Genomic DNA, 18,087 nt, shown 5'->3' on the forward strand with positions numbered 1-18,087 from the left:
TGTATAATAATAATAATTAAAAACTATATACTGCATTAAAAGTAATTTATTACATCTCTTTTTGAGTATCTTGCTATCTTTATATCAACAACAAGGAGGATAATAAATGCTGCGAAGAATAAAATACCCTGACAAAAAGACAAAAAAAAAAAAAAACAGATGTATGAGTATCCTCTGTATATTTAGGCTTCAGACAATGTGTTGTTTGTTTGTACATGTGTATGTGAATCCATGCGCTGGGGGTTCCTGCTGGGTTTGTCTCATTGTCTTCCCCTTTTCTTTCATCGCTTTGTGCTTCACCAAATAAGCAGTTTCCCATTATTTCCCGTAATCCTGTTACAATTCCTAAAATTAGACAGTTTCTGATTTCTCCATTTTTTTTGTTGCATGGCCTTGCTTTTGAGCACAGTTATTTGTGTGTGTGTGAGATTTCTGGTTTTTCATATTGCTCATTCCACACAATAACTCTCAATGTCACCATGGTCATCGAGGCTGGACTGGCTGTAGGGGCTGCATGCAAAGCAGAACCTTCCCAGGTCATTCCAGCACTGAAGACAGTAGACGGCCTGGCATGTGGACACAGGACACCGCACCGCCTCGTCCCCTGCCTGATGCTCCCCGCATACACAGCACCACCGCAGCTTCAGACCCAGCTTCTCGAACAGGGAGAGGAGCACTGTGAAAACCTGGTCAGAGAGAGCGAGAGATGTGTGAGTGAGGGTTAGAAAAACGTTAAGGAGAGGGTCTGGTTACAAAAAGAAGTACAGAAGCGTGCTGATGTCCGATATATTGTAAGGAGGCGATGTAGAAAAGAAATACATAAAAATATTTAGTCATATATAACGTAAGTCCAGTAGCATGGTTTAATCTAAAGAAACGTTATGAAGAAACACAATGTAAATTCAGCAGAACAATTGCTGAAATCCAGACCAAGTCAGCGTGAAGGCCCTTAATTTCATTCTCACATTTCTGTCAGACTCCCATAGCAGGTCCTGTTATTTCAGTTTGAAGGCCCTGTTTGGACCTTCTTGTTCATATTAAATATATAGAACTGAAAATGTCCAAACACAGGCTTTAGCAACTGGTAAAATCTTTGATCATTAACAAGCAGTTCTAGTTCAGGGGAACAATACTATATATCCACCTGTTTAATAGAATGCAGAACAAATATGCAAACTATAAAGGTTGCTGTGGATTAAGGAAATTAGCTAAATCAATACATACATTTCACACAAAAGCAAGCTGCCTAAGCAAACAACTAACAAATTACTGGTGTCAGAAAACATAAATCTGTCATATTAATTACAAAAAACACTCCAATAACTGCTAACACAAAAAGGTTTTAAAATGGACAACCCAAGCCAACGTATCTGTCAAATTTTCAAAATGATATTTGTGGATATCAGCGTAATTCAAGTCTTGTTCAACCATGAATATTGTGCAACCATCATACATAACCAAAGTTTTGTTTCCATAACATCATTTCTAAAACTAACTGAGCTTTTGTTCCATGAGCTGAATGAGAAAAGTGACAAAACATAAAATATATTAAACACCTGCAAGGTTGTGCTTTGAAGTATATGCTTGTTTTAACACTACTGGAGGATGTATAATGCAGTGCAAATGTGCTGGAAAGGCAACGGGTGGTTTTGGGTTATTTCGGTGGGAATCCAGCAGAAACTCACAGTCTTCCGTGGTCTCCCTTGTCTCATTAGCCTCTTGCGCAGTTTCTCCACATATGAGATCCGCTTGTGGATCTGAAGGTTGTACAGAAACAGAGTGCGCCTCTTCTCTCGCTAACCAGACACGAAAGAGTGAGAGGACAGAAGGAGTTTGAGATCTGGAATTAGGGAGGTGTGGGGCTCTTAAGGAGGATTTAATAACATCTATGTTTAAAAGAGCTCCGATAGGATCTACTTTCTCTGAATTTCAGTCCTTTCTTGGTTTTCTCCTGACCATGGTAAAATATGGGCTTGAAAGGGATTCTGCATTTGTTGCCTTCCTTTATTAGGGTGCATCGTGAAACAGTGAATTAAACTGGATGTAAACTGTAAACTGAAATCTGTCATTAGACATTTCTGTGTTCATTCCGTTTAACTCGTCATTACACTTGCAGCAATCTGGGCATTATATTTTACGTGCTCACAGGGAATAGAGTAATGACAATTAGATCACTTAAGCTGATTCATTATGTAATAAAGCAATACAGAAGCAAACATGTAAGCTTCCTCCATGAGCATATCTACTCAGTTGCAGAGCCGCTATTAAACTAAGCCCTTTCACCTCAGCGCTGATTTATTGGTCACACAGGAGTAACTGCATTTCTTTGCAGAAAGGACTGTATTTTCTTTTTTGTGTTTAGTCTTTTTCTTTTACAAAACATTTGCTAAGCTTTCATGTTATTGTATGTTTGCATGCATTTCAAACAGCCAGGATAGGACTGTTTTGCTTTATCCTTCAAAATAAACACACAATTCTGTACATTTCATTTGTTATTTTTGAAAAATCACCTTCCTATTATTTATTACAAAAAAATACCCAACTGCAGTTCAACATTCCCAATCTGAAATAAATAAAATGGTGCAAGACACAGAGAAGTGGCTCTGCATGAAATGGTTTTCTTTCTTTGTTTTTACCAAATGGTTCACAGAAAGGCCCCGTTATTTATCCAAGCCTTCCTGTGCTAAGACCACTAAGGGAAAAAATGGAGAATAACAATAGATGCACTCCTCCTAGGGAGACTGCCCTGATAAACAGAGTTCTGACGGCAGTGTTGCCCTCAGCACAAGGCTACATGGCTTTCCCAAGCTCCTGTTTCCACCAGTAGTAATTACTGCAAGACAGCGATTAGCAAGGCTGCTCTGGAAACTTGAACTGCAGTGGTTATGGGCAAAGCACCACATCAATGCTTGTTAGAGAGCAAAGAGCTTTGGGAGTTTTCATTACAACAAAATCCAACCTTAAAGTAACAGTTTTTATACTGAAATTAAATCTATTGATGTCATAAGCATGTATGCGCGCACACACACACACGCTGGCTGAACTGCTTGTCCCATATGGGGTCACGGGGAGCTGAACCCGGCAGCACAGGGCGTAAGGCCAAAGGGGGAGGGGACACACCCAGGATGGGACGCCAGTCCATCACAAGGCACCCCAAGTGGGAGTTGAACCCCAGACTCACCAGAGAACAGGACCTAGTCCAACCCACTGCGCCACTACGCCCCCCCTATAACCATGTAATATATTATTATTTCTGACTTTTGCGTTATGCAACATTTTAAGCGTCTGGAGTATAGATGGAACTGATTCACAGAGCAGACTTGCGCATGACAACAGTTCATATGATTCACATTGTCTGAACTATAGTATTTGCCAAATGTGCCAGTGTTGCTATTCCTTGCTATTGAATTTTTTCCAGTTACAGCCCTGTAATTTTCACTGGATAATTGTCTTCATCTAAATCAATGTACAGTACACACTATAAGAGTTATTACTGTATGCAAGTACATTAATACACACACACACGCATTTGCTGAAGCTGCTTGTCCCAAGCAGGGCCGCAGCGAGCCAGAGCCTAACCCGGCAACACAGGGCATAAGGCTGGAGGGGGTGGGGACGCACCCAGGACGGGACGCCAGTCCGTGACAAGGCAACCCAGGCGAGACTCGAACCCCAGACCCACCGGAGAGCAGGACCCGGCCAAACCCGCTGTGTCACCGCGCCCCTCATCAATACATTAATATATGTCTGAAAAAAGCAACTCAACACAGGTATAGAGAGAACCAGAAAGATACAATCTACATTATTTTAATCTGAAGAAAATAACACTATCGTGTGCACCAAATCAGTACTGACAGTAAATATTAGAATGAGTGATGCTCAGTGTTTGGGAAAACCAAGAGAGAGCATGCGGGAAGGATCGCTTCACCTTGGGAAAGTAGAAGGCAGCGATGACCCTGCGCAGTCGATTGGTGTAGACCTGTAAGCAACACATGACCGCCATCATCAGGAGGGGAATTAAGATCCACAGATAGTCCTCCTGGCTCAAGGCACGGGGGTGGGGCAGGCAGTCTGCAAGGGGGTAGAAGCCACTGGTCACATGATGTAACTGAAACATTTCGGTATCACAACAAGGTAAGCACACCATGAGAACACTTTTCAGTGTTGATGGAATAATCTTCCAGCCTCAAAGGAACTCTCTGTACTGATACATTTTGTTTCCTCAGCCAGTCAAAATAAGCCAATAAAACCCACGCTAAAGGTCACACTAAACCCACACTAAAGAAGGATTTGCTTCTCATATGTCTGCAGATGTTACATGTGGAGGACATTACACACACCCACAAATGATTTCTGCCATTATCCACACTCATGACCCAGCAAGACCTACTTGGAGAATGTTCTAACAGCGCTGCCTAGCAGAGTTTTTATATCCTAGGAGCCAAGACCGATTGGCTTAACAGGAAAGTTCAACAGAGGCATTAGACAGGTACTCTAATGAATGTTACAGACAGATTGACACAGTGGAAAATGCCTGTTATTTCACAACACTGCTAGAATTAAATATAGGCCAAAATTGACAAGACAGATCAATATGGCCAGACCTCCAATAAGGCAACCAGATGGAAAAATTGAGGTTCATGCATCACACAAAGGCCATCATATCCATCAAAATGCCCCATCATTATTATTCAGATATACTTCCGCATTTTTACTAGAACAGCTGAGGGAAAGTACCTTGCTAATGGGTACTACAGCAGTAGGTCAGATTTTAAATAGCAACTTTCAGATCTAAAGGCAGCAGCTCTAACCATTCCACTATCAGCTGCCCCTATTAAACATCATATTAAATATACGTGCATTTTTCCACATAATTAACTTTCTCAGCAGTTATGTTGCAATTACTGAGGGGATAAAAAAATCAGAAAAAAAAAAATCTGTAGTAGGAAATGCATATTACTTCGGTTGGTTGACTTCATATCGAATTTAGAGGTTCTGTTGAAGGCACGAATGGTTCTTTGTAGGAGTTTTGCAAGCATTGACTGTCCTCCAACATTTATTTCAACATGATGGCTACCTATGACATCAGGGATAAAGCACAATTCAGGCATATTCTGAGCCTAATACAGATCAGATTACATTATTAAATCCTTTCCCATATGGAATTTCATAAGTACATTGAATGCTATAAATGGTGACTGAGTTAGTGACCTCAATTAGCTATGAGTGAACTGATGGCCATAAGTGAGGAAATGTGAAACTTTACATCTGGGGTATTTTGAATCTGACTTACTAGTGACAGAGTATTCCATGAGAATATGTCTGCGGACAATGTCAAAGATGTGATAGAGGACCCAATCAATGGACAAGAGCATTCCAATGCAGAATACCAGAGAGACGAGTTTAAGCAGGCCCGTAAGCTGCGGAAAAACCATACAGCACAGGTTACAGTCATCAGAATTTACTTGATTAAAAATGCACTCTGGAAAATATGAAACAGAATGAATAAATAAGACTGACACTAAACAGAAAGATCATGATAGTTATTTTCTGGAATAAAGTATGAAAGCATACCATACAACTGAGCTCACTGGAATGTATATAGAAGCTCCAGGGGTAAATAAAATTGGGCCTTTCAGCTTTTTTCAGTGGTAAGAGGTACCGCTTACCCTGAAACAATCATAAAAAATAGAACGGTTGCTTCCTTTAATTTTGTCTCTGTATCTAATGGTAAACACAAAAAAATAATAATTTTATCAAAGGTCTTACTAGCTTCCTCCTGCGTGCATCAATCTGTCTGAAGTAAGTTGTGATGTATTTATTGTCAAAGTAAATGTCTTGATTATACTGTCTGAGATATCCAAAAGCCCTAGTTACACGAAATGATCAAAGAAAAAAATTCTCAACAACTTTAATCAAGCTTTTCAAGACATTTTCTGCCACACACATCAAAAACTATTAAAAGACTTCTAGAAGTTTAAGCAGACATTCAGTTTCATAGGATGAGTAAAATATCACCATGTGAGAACCTCTTCAGTTATTGTACAATGATCTGATCAGATGTCACATCTTGAGTCAAACTTACGAGATGAAAAGGAAGATGAAGGTGCAGGATAGGATCATTTGGAAAACTTCAAGCAGCTGATCTGCAACAACCATTTTCTTTTCAAAGGCATCTCTCAGCTGCTCTGTGTACTCTTCACGTGAGAATCTATCTCCAAACAGTGACTCCTGCTCCGTTGTCTAGAGATAATAGCACTGACTATCAGACGTGGGTTACAGAAATTTCAGTTTCCACCATGTGTCGGGTCACCAGATTTACATTCACTCATCACATTAATTTAGGTGATGCTTTTTTCCAAAGTGACTTCCAATTATTTACACATGGGTAATTTTACTGGAGCAATTTATGGTAAGTACCATGCTCAAGGGTACTGCAGCTGGAAGTGAGACTCAAAGTTGTGATCTTTGGGTCCAAAGGCAGCAACTCTCACCACTACACTACCAGCCCCTTTGAATATTTGAATTCAAAGATTGAAATAACTTTTTAAAAAACATAATAAAATGTTTAGAACATTCTTTCCACTAATATTAAACTGATTTTGGGCACTTGTGCTTAGAACAAGGTAAAAACAAAGTTAGATATTTATACTACAGTATTTGTTTGAAGGTCAGTACAGAGGCACCCTGCTCTATGGTATTATATGGACAAAACAATGTATAGTGGAGATACTTTTCTCAAAAAAAACACTAGAAATGTGAGCTGATGTGGCAGCAGCTCTAACCATTCCACCATCAGCTGCCCCTATTAAACATCATATTAAATATGCAGTTTTCAATATAATTAACTTTCTCAGCAGTTATGTTGCAATAACTGAAGGAATAAAAAAAATTGGAAAAATAAAAGAAAAAAAAATCCATTGACTAAAGAACAGACTCATTCAGCTTTTAAACTTCTTGTGGAATTGGGGGGTCTGAGGGGGCCCCCAACACAATCAAAAATAAGAAGCAATGTGTCTATAAAATATTTAATACAGTACAGCAGGGGCCACTTGTACTGACAACTTAGTAAAACACAGACGTGTTGAAAAACTGATGGAGTAATGAAGATGTTACTAAAAGGGGGACTGTACCTTGTAGGCCATATTGGCGGTGAAATCTTTTGCCAGCCTGGTGATGGAGTCATTCAGTTTGTCATAGGCCTCTCCAAAGTTCCCCCCTACTGGAATCTCTTGTCTGCACCAGGGTGTCATAACTAACAGGGTAACATTTCAAAGTCAGGATTCAAAATGAGAACTGGGAGCCTCCACAAAATTGCACAGTGACCAGAACTCAATAAGACCCGCATCTTTGCCGAAAATACGTTTTTATAGCCAGGAAGTGAGGCGGTCTCCTTTCTTACCACTTTAGCTCTTGACCCTTTTTCACTACACGATATAAGGGCATAGGCCTTCACAAGAGCTGAACCTTGCACTACAGTGCCGCAGTGATCCTCACCTCTCATGATGTCACACAGGAAGTGGAACAGCATGGGGACACAAAGGATGTGATTGATCAGAGGGGCTTTGATTGTGTCCATGCACTCCTGCCATCTCTGCTTGAACCATTTCTGACAATGGTCTATTCCCTGTTCCACCACGTCTAACACAAAAAAATGCATCACACTCAAAAGAGCTAATGGTGAGATGCCCATCAAAAGTTCAAGATTATAAAAATATTTAACATATCAGCAATTCACTACACTGCATTGAGTAACAGAAAATAATAGCCTTTATTACACTGCTACGAGCCCATGAAAGCAGTGTACAGTTAAACTAAGGTGATGGATTTCACTTGGGATTTTTTAATATAACAAAACATTAACTCATTAAAGAGAAAGATCCAGTTGGACTTAGTACTCACAATCACAGCGCATCATCGTCTTGAAAATAAACATTTCTTGGGTACTGTTCTTTGCCATTGTAGGTTCCTTATTAAGAGGATCATAGCCATAATCTCCCATCATCTCATCTCTGATGTTCTGGAAGTTCTTGCTCACATTCTTTGCTTCAGCCAGAAGAACCTCCTTTTCATTCTGCCACATAGCACTTGAAATGTTGACTAAAATCAGTTTGTCAGAATCTCAACTGTACAATAACAGTTGGTTTTACTTAAAGCACCTACCACAATGTCTTGCACCACCTCAATGAATGGATCAATCGCAACATGCCACATAATTTTGCTTTGCTCAATCTGTAGGTCAGTGTTGCATCCCATAGAGAAAGATATGTCCTGCACATTACGGTAGATGTTGGAGATGGGACCTCGAAGAACACACAGTTTTAGAATTTATACTTGAGGAAAAATCAAAATTTAAGAAGGGAAACTGGTAACTGGTGATCGTAATTTATTCCTCATAAATAAAAAACTCATAAAGGGTGTGCGGTGTACCTTGATATAGGCCATATAGGACAAAAAGCATGACGTAAGCTCGGCCGTGTGAGCTGAGCATGCAGGGTATCATCAGTAGGACTGAACATCGGAAATAAGATGAGAATGCCCCTCCCAGAATACAGAGACCTAAATGACCCGTACAAACACAGGCGAAATATCACTAGTTTCAGTAAAAACCGCAACAATGGAACATCTTTTGTAACTGGCTTCTTAGACTTCCTAAGCAACAGCATATGACTAAGTAAATTATACACACAGATTATCTTTATAACACTACTGAATGCAGTCTGATACTTTAAACTGTTCTATTTTAATCCCAGTGAAATCATTTGAGCTCCAACAATATGAGTCATGTCAATTATACTTCTTAATCTCATTTGCACCCTACTGGTTCATGCAACACTAAAATGCAAAGCACCACCAATACTCACCCACAAAAATGTATGCTGAAATCAGTCTAGACACAACAGACATCGGAATGTTGCTCATAAGACCGATGAATAGCCCTAAACGACACAAAATCAGGAAAAACTTCTCTGTGGAAATGCATTCTAAATCCAACGGCAAGGTTGTGGGTTATTACAAGGTACACTGCAATGTAACGCCAGTCTCACCTGCGCCACCGAGCGCCCCGAAACCAGCGCCCACAAAGAAACGGGCAGCAGGGAACTCGTGCGGCTGACTGAAGATGAACCTGTGTGCAAAGGCAGGGAGGATCTGTCTGCTGATTTTCTCCAGGGCTGTTTGGAAAGCATGAGGGAGCACAAAAGGTTATCGAACATTTGTTAGAAACAGTGGACAATATGGCACAGCAGGCTTGATACAGTCCAACAGTAATTATACATCTATACTTCTTGTACAGTAGGATGACAAGTTATTCAGATACAATACTTACTTGAATGTGGTGCTTTATGTCTCTTCTTATTTGTGTCAGTCATTGTTTATTGCTTTTCAATTAGTTTTAATTTATACCCATATGTACAACACAAGTCTGCAATGAACTAGCACTGGAATCTTAATTACAAATTATACCAACTCCTCAACTAATGATCACAGTCAAAACAGTAAGTCTGTTCACAACTAATTTTTTTGTATCTCCAAAGTGACACGAAAGTTTAATATTGCAGATGTCTCCTGATTTATTACTTGTTTAGCTTCTGATAAATCTTCAGATATAAGTACAAGAACTTTAGAAAAAAGCTCTAAAACACTTTATTTTATTAACTGCATTACAATTAAAACTCATTTAAAGTGATTGAAAATATAAATGTTGCTTCTCCCAGCTCCTATGCAGCTCCGATTATTGATTGATTCTTATCCAATGTTCCTTAGCTTCTGGCCATGTTCAGCTTTGTTTATTATTATGATCTCCATGGTAACGACACCGCTTCTTCATGTGTTCAAGAGCGCCGGACAGGAGCTGTCAACGCCGTGGAAAGGCGTTGCTAGGATGTTTGAGTGCCCTTTTATTTACGCCTGTCACCAGGGTGGGTAAACACACGTCGCTTTCACTCCATTGCAGACATTTCTGAAAATAGAAACATCGAGAGAATTAGCGCTTTTGGGATTTTAAGAAGTTTATATTTTGGAAACTCTGCTGTTCATACTCCGAATAGCTTGCTCATTTAAATTTTACATTCTTGGAAAATGTACATTTTCAAGTAACACTTTCTTTATCATTGCCAGAAGAGCACTGCTCGCCTCCTCCTGACCTGTGATTTATCGTGACTCACCTGGCTGGGGACTGCTAAAATGCAGATCATCTTCAATTATGCGTGAAGGAGACAGTTTGGGGAAAAGAATGATAAACGTCTGTTTCGAGTGAACGCGTGCGCTCTCTACTTAGAAATTTGTGTTAGTAAGGATACAGAAGAAGTTTTTTGTTTTAACACTTTTTAACTCTGTGCCTGCCGCTCCGCTCGTGGCCACGATCGTGTTCTGTCCGTCCATTCAGGATCAGACTCGGAGGCGCCCCTCCTTGCCATCGGCCGGGACACTATGCCCCCACGCGACCGCGCTGCCGATGAGTCCTCGCGCGGCTCCAGAGACAGCGGGAGGGGGAGACCCCGGCGGAGGCGGACACCCCCCGCGAAAGAGGCCGCGCGCAGCCTGGGCGCCTTCATGTTCGGCCTCTTCCTGGCTTCCCTTTATGGCGGCACGGCTCTCTTCGTGCAGAACTACAGCCTGCGCTTCAGCCTGGTCACCACCATACTCCTGGCTGCCTTCTGTGCCTTCGGCATGGGCCTCTCACTCCGCCTGCGCTCCACTGTGCTGCTCATGCTGCCCATGTTGTGCTCCAGTGAGTGTCTCTGACCCCAGCACACCTGCGGATGTCTCATCCGCATGCACGATCGGGGGCATTTTTCTTGTGGAAAATAACTGGAGCCTTTTTGATACCTAATCTGACTCACCCAAATGCCATGCCTCCTTCCTAGAGAGTGGAAAGAACTTCCTGCTCTTCCTCATCTTCTCCCTGGTCGTCCAGGGACCTCTGGCCAACACGCTGAAGAACTTTGACCGTGCTGCCGCAAGCATGGCCTGCGGGGCAGAGCTCACCATGAACCAGACCCAGCAGCTGATGAACAGGGCCGTTGCTCCTGTGCTGTGTGAGCATCCTCTCCGCTGTCAGCTTCACCAGCCAGATACTCCATGGATATGGAAGTGGCCCAGAATCTCATAATTTTGGAAATAGTACACAAAATGTAAAATGAAAGAACTATTCAGGTCTCTTTTTGTGTCCCTTACAAAATGCATAGGGCATTTTGGGTGTGAACACAGAAGCCTGACCTTGATTACGGAAAGCGAATTTCTCAAAGAAGCCTATTACAGGAGGTCGAGGAACAGTCTTTGGTGCCTTTGGCTGTTCCCTTAATAGGCATGTACTTATCAGTTCACATAAATTATTGGCAGTAAAGGCTGAGATGGAGACGGGTATTCTTCATTATGTAAAGCAGTACGGCTTGTAATCGGAGGTAATGTACTGGCCGTCCTATTACAATTAATCTGTTATTGCCCATGTGCTTGTATTTTTACGTTAACAGTTGAATGAACTGTACTTGTCAAAGGAGCCGTGCAAGATGCGTAGGAAAAGAGGATTATTTGCTTATGCCTGTGGCCATATGATGCTGCTACATGCCGCCAATCCATGCTGACGTGTCTTTTTTATTCTCCCACAGCTGTGCTAAGTAAGATGAAGCAGATTACAAGGAATGCATATTCACTTTCTGGAAGAGTTGAGACATTCATGAGTTCATTGACACAATCCGTCAGACACGTGGGTGAGTTACTCATATACGCAGCTGAGATTCTGAACCCTTATGTGGTTTTGTGTTCTGCTAAACAGTTTTGTTTACTCTCGTAAACATTGGAAAAGAGGTTTTATTGTAGTAGTTATGTTCAGTAAGGAAGATTATGAAGTGATGCCTAAGATGTTGATGCGCAACAACAGGATGGACCTCTGAACTTTTAACATCCTCTTCCGTGTGTTTTCATAATAGTAAATATGCTGGGAAAGGCCCCACATTAACAGTTCTTCTGTCTCACTACAGACACACACATATACCATCTCCATCCTATCCTTTGTCTTACTTTTAGCCCGTGTCCTGAGGAACGTCCTCTACTTCATGGTCAATATTGGAGAAGTGTGCAATAACCAACTAGGCACGCCCTACCAGAAGTGCTCCAGGGTCTTCACCGATGCTTACAACAATTGCAAGGAACTTCTGAACATATTCGCACCCTTGTGCGACATTGTAGACGTCTTTCGACCTCTGTGTGATCTCGCAAAAGGTTAGTGTTTTTATTCATCACACCTAACTCTTTCTACAGCTCTCACAGGATGTCACTGGATATTGCATTGCCCTTCTTTCACACGGTCAAAGACACTATTAAAATTATCCTTCACAAGCTTTTCTCTAACATTGACTTGCATGGGAAAATCCTCAATATATAGGTTACATCCTGTATAATTTCTTTTTATTGCACTTATGAAGAGTGCCCTTCAGAATGAGAGGTTGAACCTTGAAATTTAGGTCATGTGCTCCAGACGTTACCCCACATGAATTTAGTGAAGTCTTGCTCAATATTGAATGTTCTCTTTACAGATCCAGAGATGACCGTTTTCACTGTTTCAAATGACTGGAAGTGCCTCTTCCATTTTCTTTCGAAATTATAGAGTAGAAGGTCTTGCGTCATGTTTCCTTTTTTAAATTGTTGTTGTTTCATATCCTTAGCTGACTTAGTTGAGTCAGTCCAGTGGTGTTGGGTTTCAATCCAAATGTCACGCTGGGCTGGAGACAGAAGGAAAAGAGGAAAGAGTAATGAGAAAACTCATGGCATCTGTACTGTAAAATTGACTGCTATCTTTACCACATCAGCTCATTTTCCTCCTTTATCATTTTGGGCCTTGTAATGCTTGAAAAGAAAAATATGGCCATGGGTTACAACTGTTTTCTTATTCATTTTCTAGACTTTTGACTAACATGTTCAGAGACATATCAGAAGCTATGAAAGGCTGTCCAAAGACAAAGGATACTTGAAAAATTTATGGAAGGATCTCATTATTATAAGTTGGCTTCTGTATCAAAAACACAGCCTATCCTGCAGTGGCTAGAGGACAAAACTGTACGACAGACAGTACAGCAGAGAGCTATTTTGTCAGAATAAGTTAATGAGATCTATGTGTTTTTTCATTAAGTTTTACAGGTGTTTTGCATCATTCCGTCATATATCGCGGACCAGATAAAGGCCAAAATAGCTGAACGTGAGTTGTCTTAACTGTCTTAAAATGTTTTTAAATCCAGCCAGTTACATGGTGTAAAAAGGTACTAAGAAAAGAAAAAAATATTTCTTTGAAGTGTGCCAACATCTTGAACTGTTTTCATTTCAGCTTTAGCCGCATAAATAGAGCCACACACAACTTTTAGCACCAACACTTCAAGGTACAAGTGAAGTACAGTTTAGAGTAACAGTTACATAAATTCGGTTACAGATTACACAGAGTGTTTTCTGCCTGGTTTGATTTCACCTTACAAGTGAAGCACTGATTTATGTGGTAGGGGTCTGTAGGTAGTACAGCCTTGGTGACAGGAGTATATAATTTGACCTCTTGTTTTATAAATTCTTCTCTTAACTCTCAAAAGCGACCATCACTGCATTTGAGAAGATGAGAGAGGAATTTGAATTCAACATCTCTGCATCAGTGCACGCTGATGTGCAGTTAAACAGCAGCCATTCGATCCAGGAAATATCTCAACAGATTATGAATGAGGTCACCATGGAGGTGTCACACGTGCAGGAGATGCTGGGGCTCCTGAGCTATGTCAGTCTCTTTCTTCTGCTGCTCATGTATTTGCAGTAAGTGTCATTCTGACATCAACGTCAGTGTATGTATTTCATTGAACAGTTTTGATTGTACAACTTAAAGACAGATTTTATTATCTTCACCTCTGTTGTTGGTTTACACTGTTTATTGGAAGGGCTGTCCTGTATAAAGAAAAGTTCCTCAACCAGGATGACTTTGATAACATCTATATCACTGACCAGCTTGTGGAAATGGACCTTAAGAGATGCAGACAAGGCAGGATTTCCCTGTTGCCCTTAAACGAGAAAGAGGCCATCACTTACATCTGTCCCTGTGAGTTGAAAGCAAGGAGCCGATGGGGAGAGTGACTGGCGAAGGGGAATTGCAAGCCTAATGGATCATACTTCCTTGAAGAGAAGTAGGGCAAGGTAACAAGGTTCCCAAAGACGAGTAGCTGGAGCCAGGGAGGGAGTGGAACCAGAAAGAAAAACAAAGGGCACCTAAAGAACCTAGCCCTGTTTGATGATACCATGGTCATGACACGAATTTTAATGTGTTTTGTCCCCAGGTTCTTTGTATCTCACCGATAAGGAGAGGCAGGCCACCGCGCTCAGCGGATTATCTATCCTCAGACACATTGCTGTTGGAGGCCTTGTGGTGGCCCTGGACCTAGTGGTCTTCTGGATGTTTGACATCGTGTACTACTTAGTTCAGGGTGACATTGTGGCCAGAGGTGTGACTGGAAAACCAGCATAGAATAAGAGAGAAATTCAGTAATCCACTGTGGCACTGATGCCGTTTACAGTTCAATTCTTCCTTTCATACCCAAAGGCTTCTTCTGTGTTGTGCTGTGTTAACTGTAAAACAGCAGTAGAGTCTTCAGAAAAAGTGAAACAAAGTTATTATAAAGTGATACTAGATGAAAAATGCAATCATAAAAGTGTCAAATTTATACATTAGTCACATTTAAAAACAATGATTTTATAACTTAAACATTCAGTATAGAGTTGTTAGAATGATGTTCATGCCAAAGTAATTTGACTTTGTTAATAACGGCATATCAGTCCGGATACAAAAAAAAAGATATAATATGCTGGTTTAAATATGAAGACAACATGCAAGATGATAAGCATAACTCTACAGACAGTTATGCATTCAGTTGGAAATCGTACGTGTTGTCTTCACTGTGACCCCTATGTGCCCTCAGCTCCTCTTTCGGTGGTGGTGCAAGTGAACGGGTCTGGCTATGCCTTGGACATCTTCAAGGACCTTTTGTCCTCGTTCGATATTCTGCAGAAGAGCAACATCACTGTCATTAGCAAGAAGTGTGTGATGAAACCCTTTGAGCCAGACTACATTCTGTACATGTTTATAGGTAAGATGGCACCAGGTACTCGCTTGGTTCGACTCTTTTCTTCTCCTCGTTTGCCAGTGGTGCCGTTTTGATTTGCACCACCCTCTACTGGGCAGAAAAAGAAGTCAAACTGCTGGGCAAAGTGTCAAAAATGAAAGGTCCAGCTTTGTTAAACGTAAACGTGTGAAGTTCTGAAAAGACACATTTCTGTAAAGCCTTCATTTTAGTACATTTAAATATGTTGCAGGTCTCCTTTATGGTCTTTCATTGTTTATTGCTGTTGCTGGTAGCTACATCATGCGATTTAGAAGGTTTGTCTGTGCCAGTTACTACCCCGAACGAGAAAAGGTAAGTTTGTTGACCATAAAGAAAAGATGTGATCTATTATATGGTGCGAATTGCTGTGTGATCTTACCTTCTACAATACTGTCCATTATTTTGGAGCAGGAGAGAATCTGCGTCCTATATAACCACATTCTCATCCAGCGAGAATCCCTGAGGAAGGCTTTGCTGAAGTCCGTTGCTCGGAGAAGAGCTGATTGGGAGCAGAGCAGCCCACTCCGAGCACTTACCATCTGGTGAGGCGCCTTCACTTTAATACTTATTTTTCTTCACGATCATTTCACAGTGTCCTCGTATGGATGTTAAGGAAATTTTAGAAGATGGGTATTTTTTGTGCCTTTTCTATAGATCTTTGGCAAATAGCTTTAACAATATTGTCTAGATAGTTGTGAAAATGAACTGATAAATGGGAATTAATACAGGATTACTTCATAATAATGGATGGGTCTGACTAGGACTTATTGCTGAGACAAGTCTGGACAGGTGGACACATGGGGTTGTTTAGCCACTGGGAGTTTCTTGGCTGATTGTGTGAGGGTCCTGTGTGCATCTGCAGCCTTCCAGAAGGGTCCCGCATAGCACGCTTCTTCATAGCCTCTGGTGTTTCCTGCATGGCCTGTGGACTGGCAGCAGAGTCGAAGGACAGCCCAAATATTTTCACCTGCAGCACTCCACATTGCACCGGTACTCTATATTTAATGTATAAACTATCTGGTATGAGCATCTTTCAAATTCGTTTGTATTCGTGTCCATTTTAATCAACATCTCATGTTTGTATTTTTACACATTGAGGCTATTTTAGCTCAGTAAAAATTTCGGTTAAGGGGTAGCTGGTAGAGTGGTGGTTAGTGCTACCACCGTGCAATTGAAGGACCAACTCTCAAATTCCACTCCCCACAGTAATATCCCTGAGTACGGTTCTTAAGATGAATTATTCCAGTAAGAAAAAAATCACTGAGCTGTACAAAGGTCTAAAAAAAAAGCTTAGTGTTTTACATAACTCAGTATTGTAACTTAGCTTTGTAGCTTATAATTGTAAGTTGCTTTGGGGGGAAAAACTAAATGAATAAATAATTAAATACTGTATTTATTAATTGTGGTCTTTAAGAAAACAATATCAATGTATGCTGACAAAACACATTGCTGTAACTAAACAGTGGTTCTTTGTGAGCTGGTGTCTCACTGTAGAAGCTGAATTGAGTACCATGGTAATCGGTCCATATCCCACACCCCCATACAGGCTTATATTGTCTCCCGTGCTATAAGAGCATTGGAAGCGTATGTGCTGTTTGCATGGGACCTTTGGCCTTTCAAGAAGATGCAGAGGAGGAGATGTGAGTCAACACAGAAATGTTCCAACAGTTTATTTTGTATATGTCTTGTGGATGTGTTTGACAAGGATCTGCTTTCAATATTTTGCAAGTAGAATTGTATTCAAAGATAGCAGTCGTTACACTTGATGTTATTTTATCCGTGTGTACCTGCTCTTCAGAGACTCCAGTGATGACCAGCAACTAGACCTGTGGACTGCAGCCCTGAAAACCATGACGCACACCGGCCAGGACAAGTGCAAGAAGAAGCTGCTGAAGAGGAGAATCAGAGAGGCCCTGAGGCGGAGACCAGACAGTCCCGATGACAAAAACCTGCAGCTATGTAATAGGAGGATAAGGCAGGAGAGCACTTCCAGTGACAGTGACACTGACAGCAACATCAGTGTCCAGAGCAGCACTGACACCAGGTACACAGAATTGCAGCAGTCATGACAGCCAAAAGGTATAACATGCTTTAAGACGAGTTCCAGTTTTTCACCATATTTGAAATGTTATGACGATGGGACAACCTTTTTATTTTTCCAATGGATTATTAGTTACAGCCCTGCCAGTCATCCGTGTTTTATTGACAGTTTTCAGACACAATCAGGCCTTTGCGAGGAGATTTGCTGTTGTTTGCTTGAGATAGACTGTCCCCCTCCCTCCAGTGAGCCCAGCATGACCTACCAGGAGCATCCGGCGTGGGAAAACTCTGAGTCCAGTGACCACGACCCCTACACTTTCCTAGAAGTTTGCAGGCGCAGGGAGAAGGAGATACAGATCGAAGGCAGTGATTCGTCCTGCTCGCTTGAAAGCAACACATCCTCTGAGAGCGGACATCTGCACGTGGTCATGGTTCACAGCCCTATGACACAGGAGCCTTCAGCCAAAGCACTGCAAGTCCAAACTGCAAGAGATACTGCAGCCTCCTCTGGCGGAAGCAGATTGCTGGACTCTTGTCCAGCTCCACTGGAAATTGAAATGGTTTCGATTAACTGCATTTCTGAGTAATGTAATGTGTTCACGTTACATTTATTTATTTAGCAGTTTTGCTGCAGAGCAGCGTACGACTCAGAGTAAATAAGTTTTCGGATGTGTGTAAAGTTAACCTGAAATTAATTAAAAGCGCTTCAACCGAGGCTCATTAAGACCAGTTTCACCGATGACACAAAAATCCTCATTTTGCAGCTTCTATTTGGTGTGGAAAGGCTGAAGGCCAGACTCGAATTTATATTCTGAGGAGCACAGTTCTGTCCTGTGAGCAGTACAACCCACAGGCGCCAACTGCCACCATGTAACCCAGGCTGGAAGTGGGCTTGAGCTAAGGAACCGAATACCACACTCCG

The 18,087-nt window shown here is 41.3% G+C and overlaps 2 protein-coding genes across 2 annotated transcripts; one reads left to right on the top strand and one right to left on the bottom strand.

Annotated features, from left to right (window-relative positions):
- Positions 1-19: 19 nt before the first annotated feature.
- Positions 20-9,568, bottom strand: dcst1 (DC-STAMP domain containing 1). Its single transcript, XM_018764768.2, has 16 exons — positions 9,329-9,568; positions 9,048-9,173; positions 8,865-8,939; positions 8,431-8,559; positions 8,164-8,303; positions 7,903-8,074; positions 7,498-7,641; positions 7,134-7,255; positions 6,086-6,243; positions 5,770-5,869; positions 5,575-5,670; positions 5,294-5,420; positions 4,961-5,077; positions 3,929-4,071; positions 1,686-1,796; positions 20-686 (listed from the first exon to the last, which is right to left on the bottom strand). The coding sequence occupies exons 1-16, from the start codon at positions 9,369-9,371 to the stop codon at positions 450-452; spliced, it is 2,040 nt and encodes a 679-aa protein (XP_018620284.2). The 5' UTR covers positions 9,372-9,568; the 3' UTR covers positions 20-449.
- An 863-nt stretch (positions 9,569-10,431) lies between these two features.
- Positions 10,432-17,752, top strand: dcst2 (DC-STAMP domain containing 2). Its single transcript, XM_029260078.1, has 15 exons — positions 10,432-10,732; positions 10,869-11,039; positions 11,610-11,711; positions 12,028-12,222; positions 13,130-13,195; positions 13,575-13,788; positions 13,911-14,068; positions 14,304-14,468; positions 14,943-15,110; positions 15,337-15,437; positions 15,537-15,667; positions 15,988-16,115; positions 16,672-16,765; positions 16,924-17,169; positions 17,410-17,752. The coding sequence occupies exons 1-15, from the start codon at positions 10,432-10,434 to the stop codon at positions 17,750-17,752; spliced, it is 2,583 nt and encodes an 860-aa protein (XP_029115911.1).
- Positions 17,753-18,087: the final 335 nt, after the last annotated feature.

This window comes from Scleropages formosus, chromosome 18 (assembly GCF_900964775.1).
Source record: "Scleropages formosus chromosome 18, fSclFor1.1, whole genome shotgun sequence".
Classification (NCBI taxonomy): Eukaryota; Metazoa; Chordata; class Actinopteri; order Osteoglossiformes; family Osteoglossidae; genus Scleropages; species Scleropages formosus.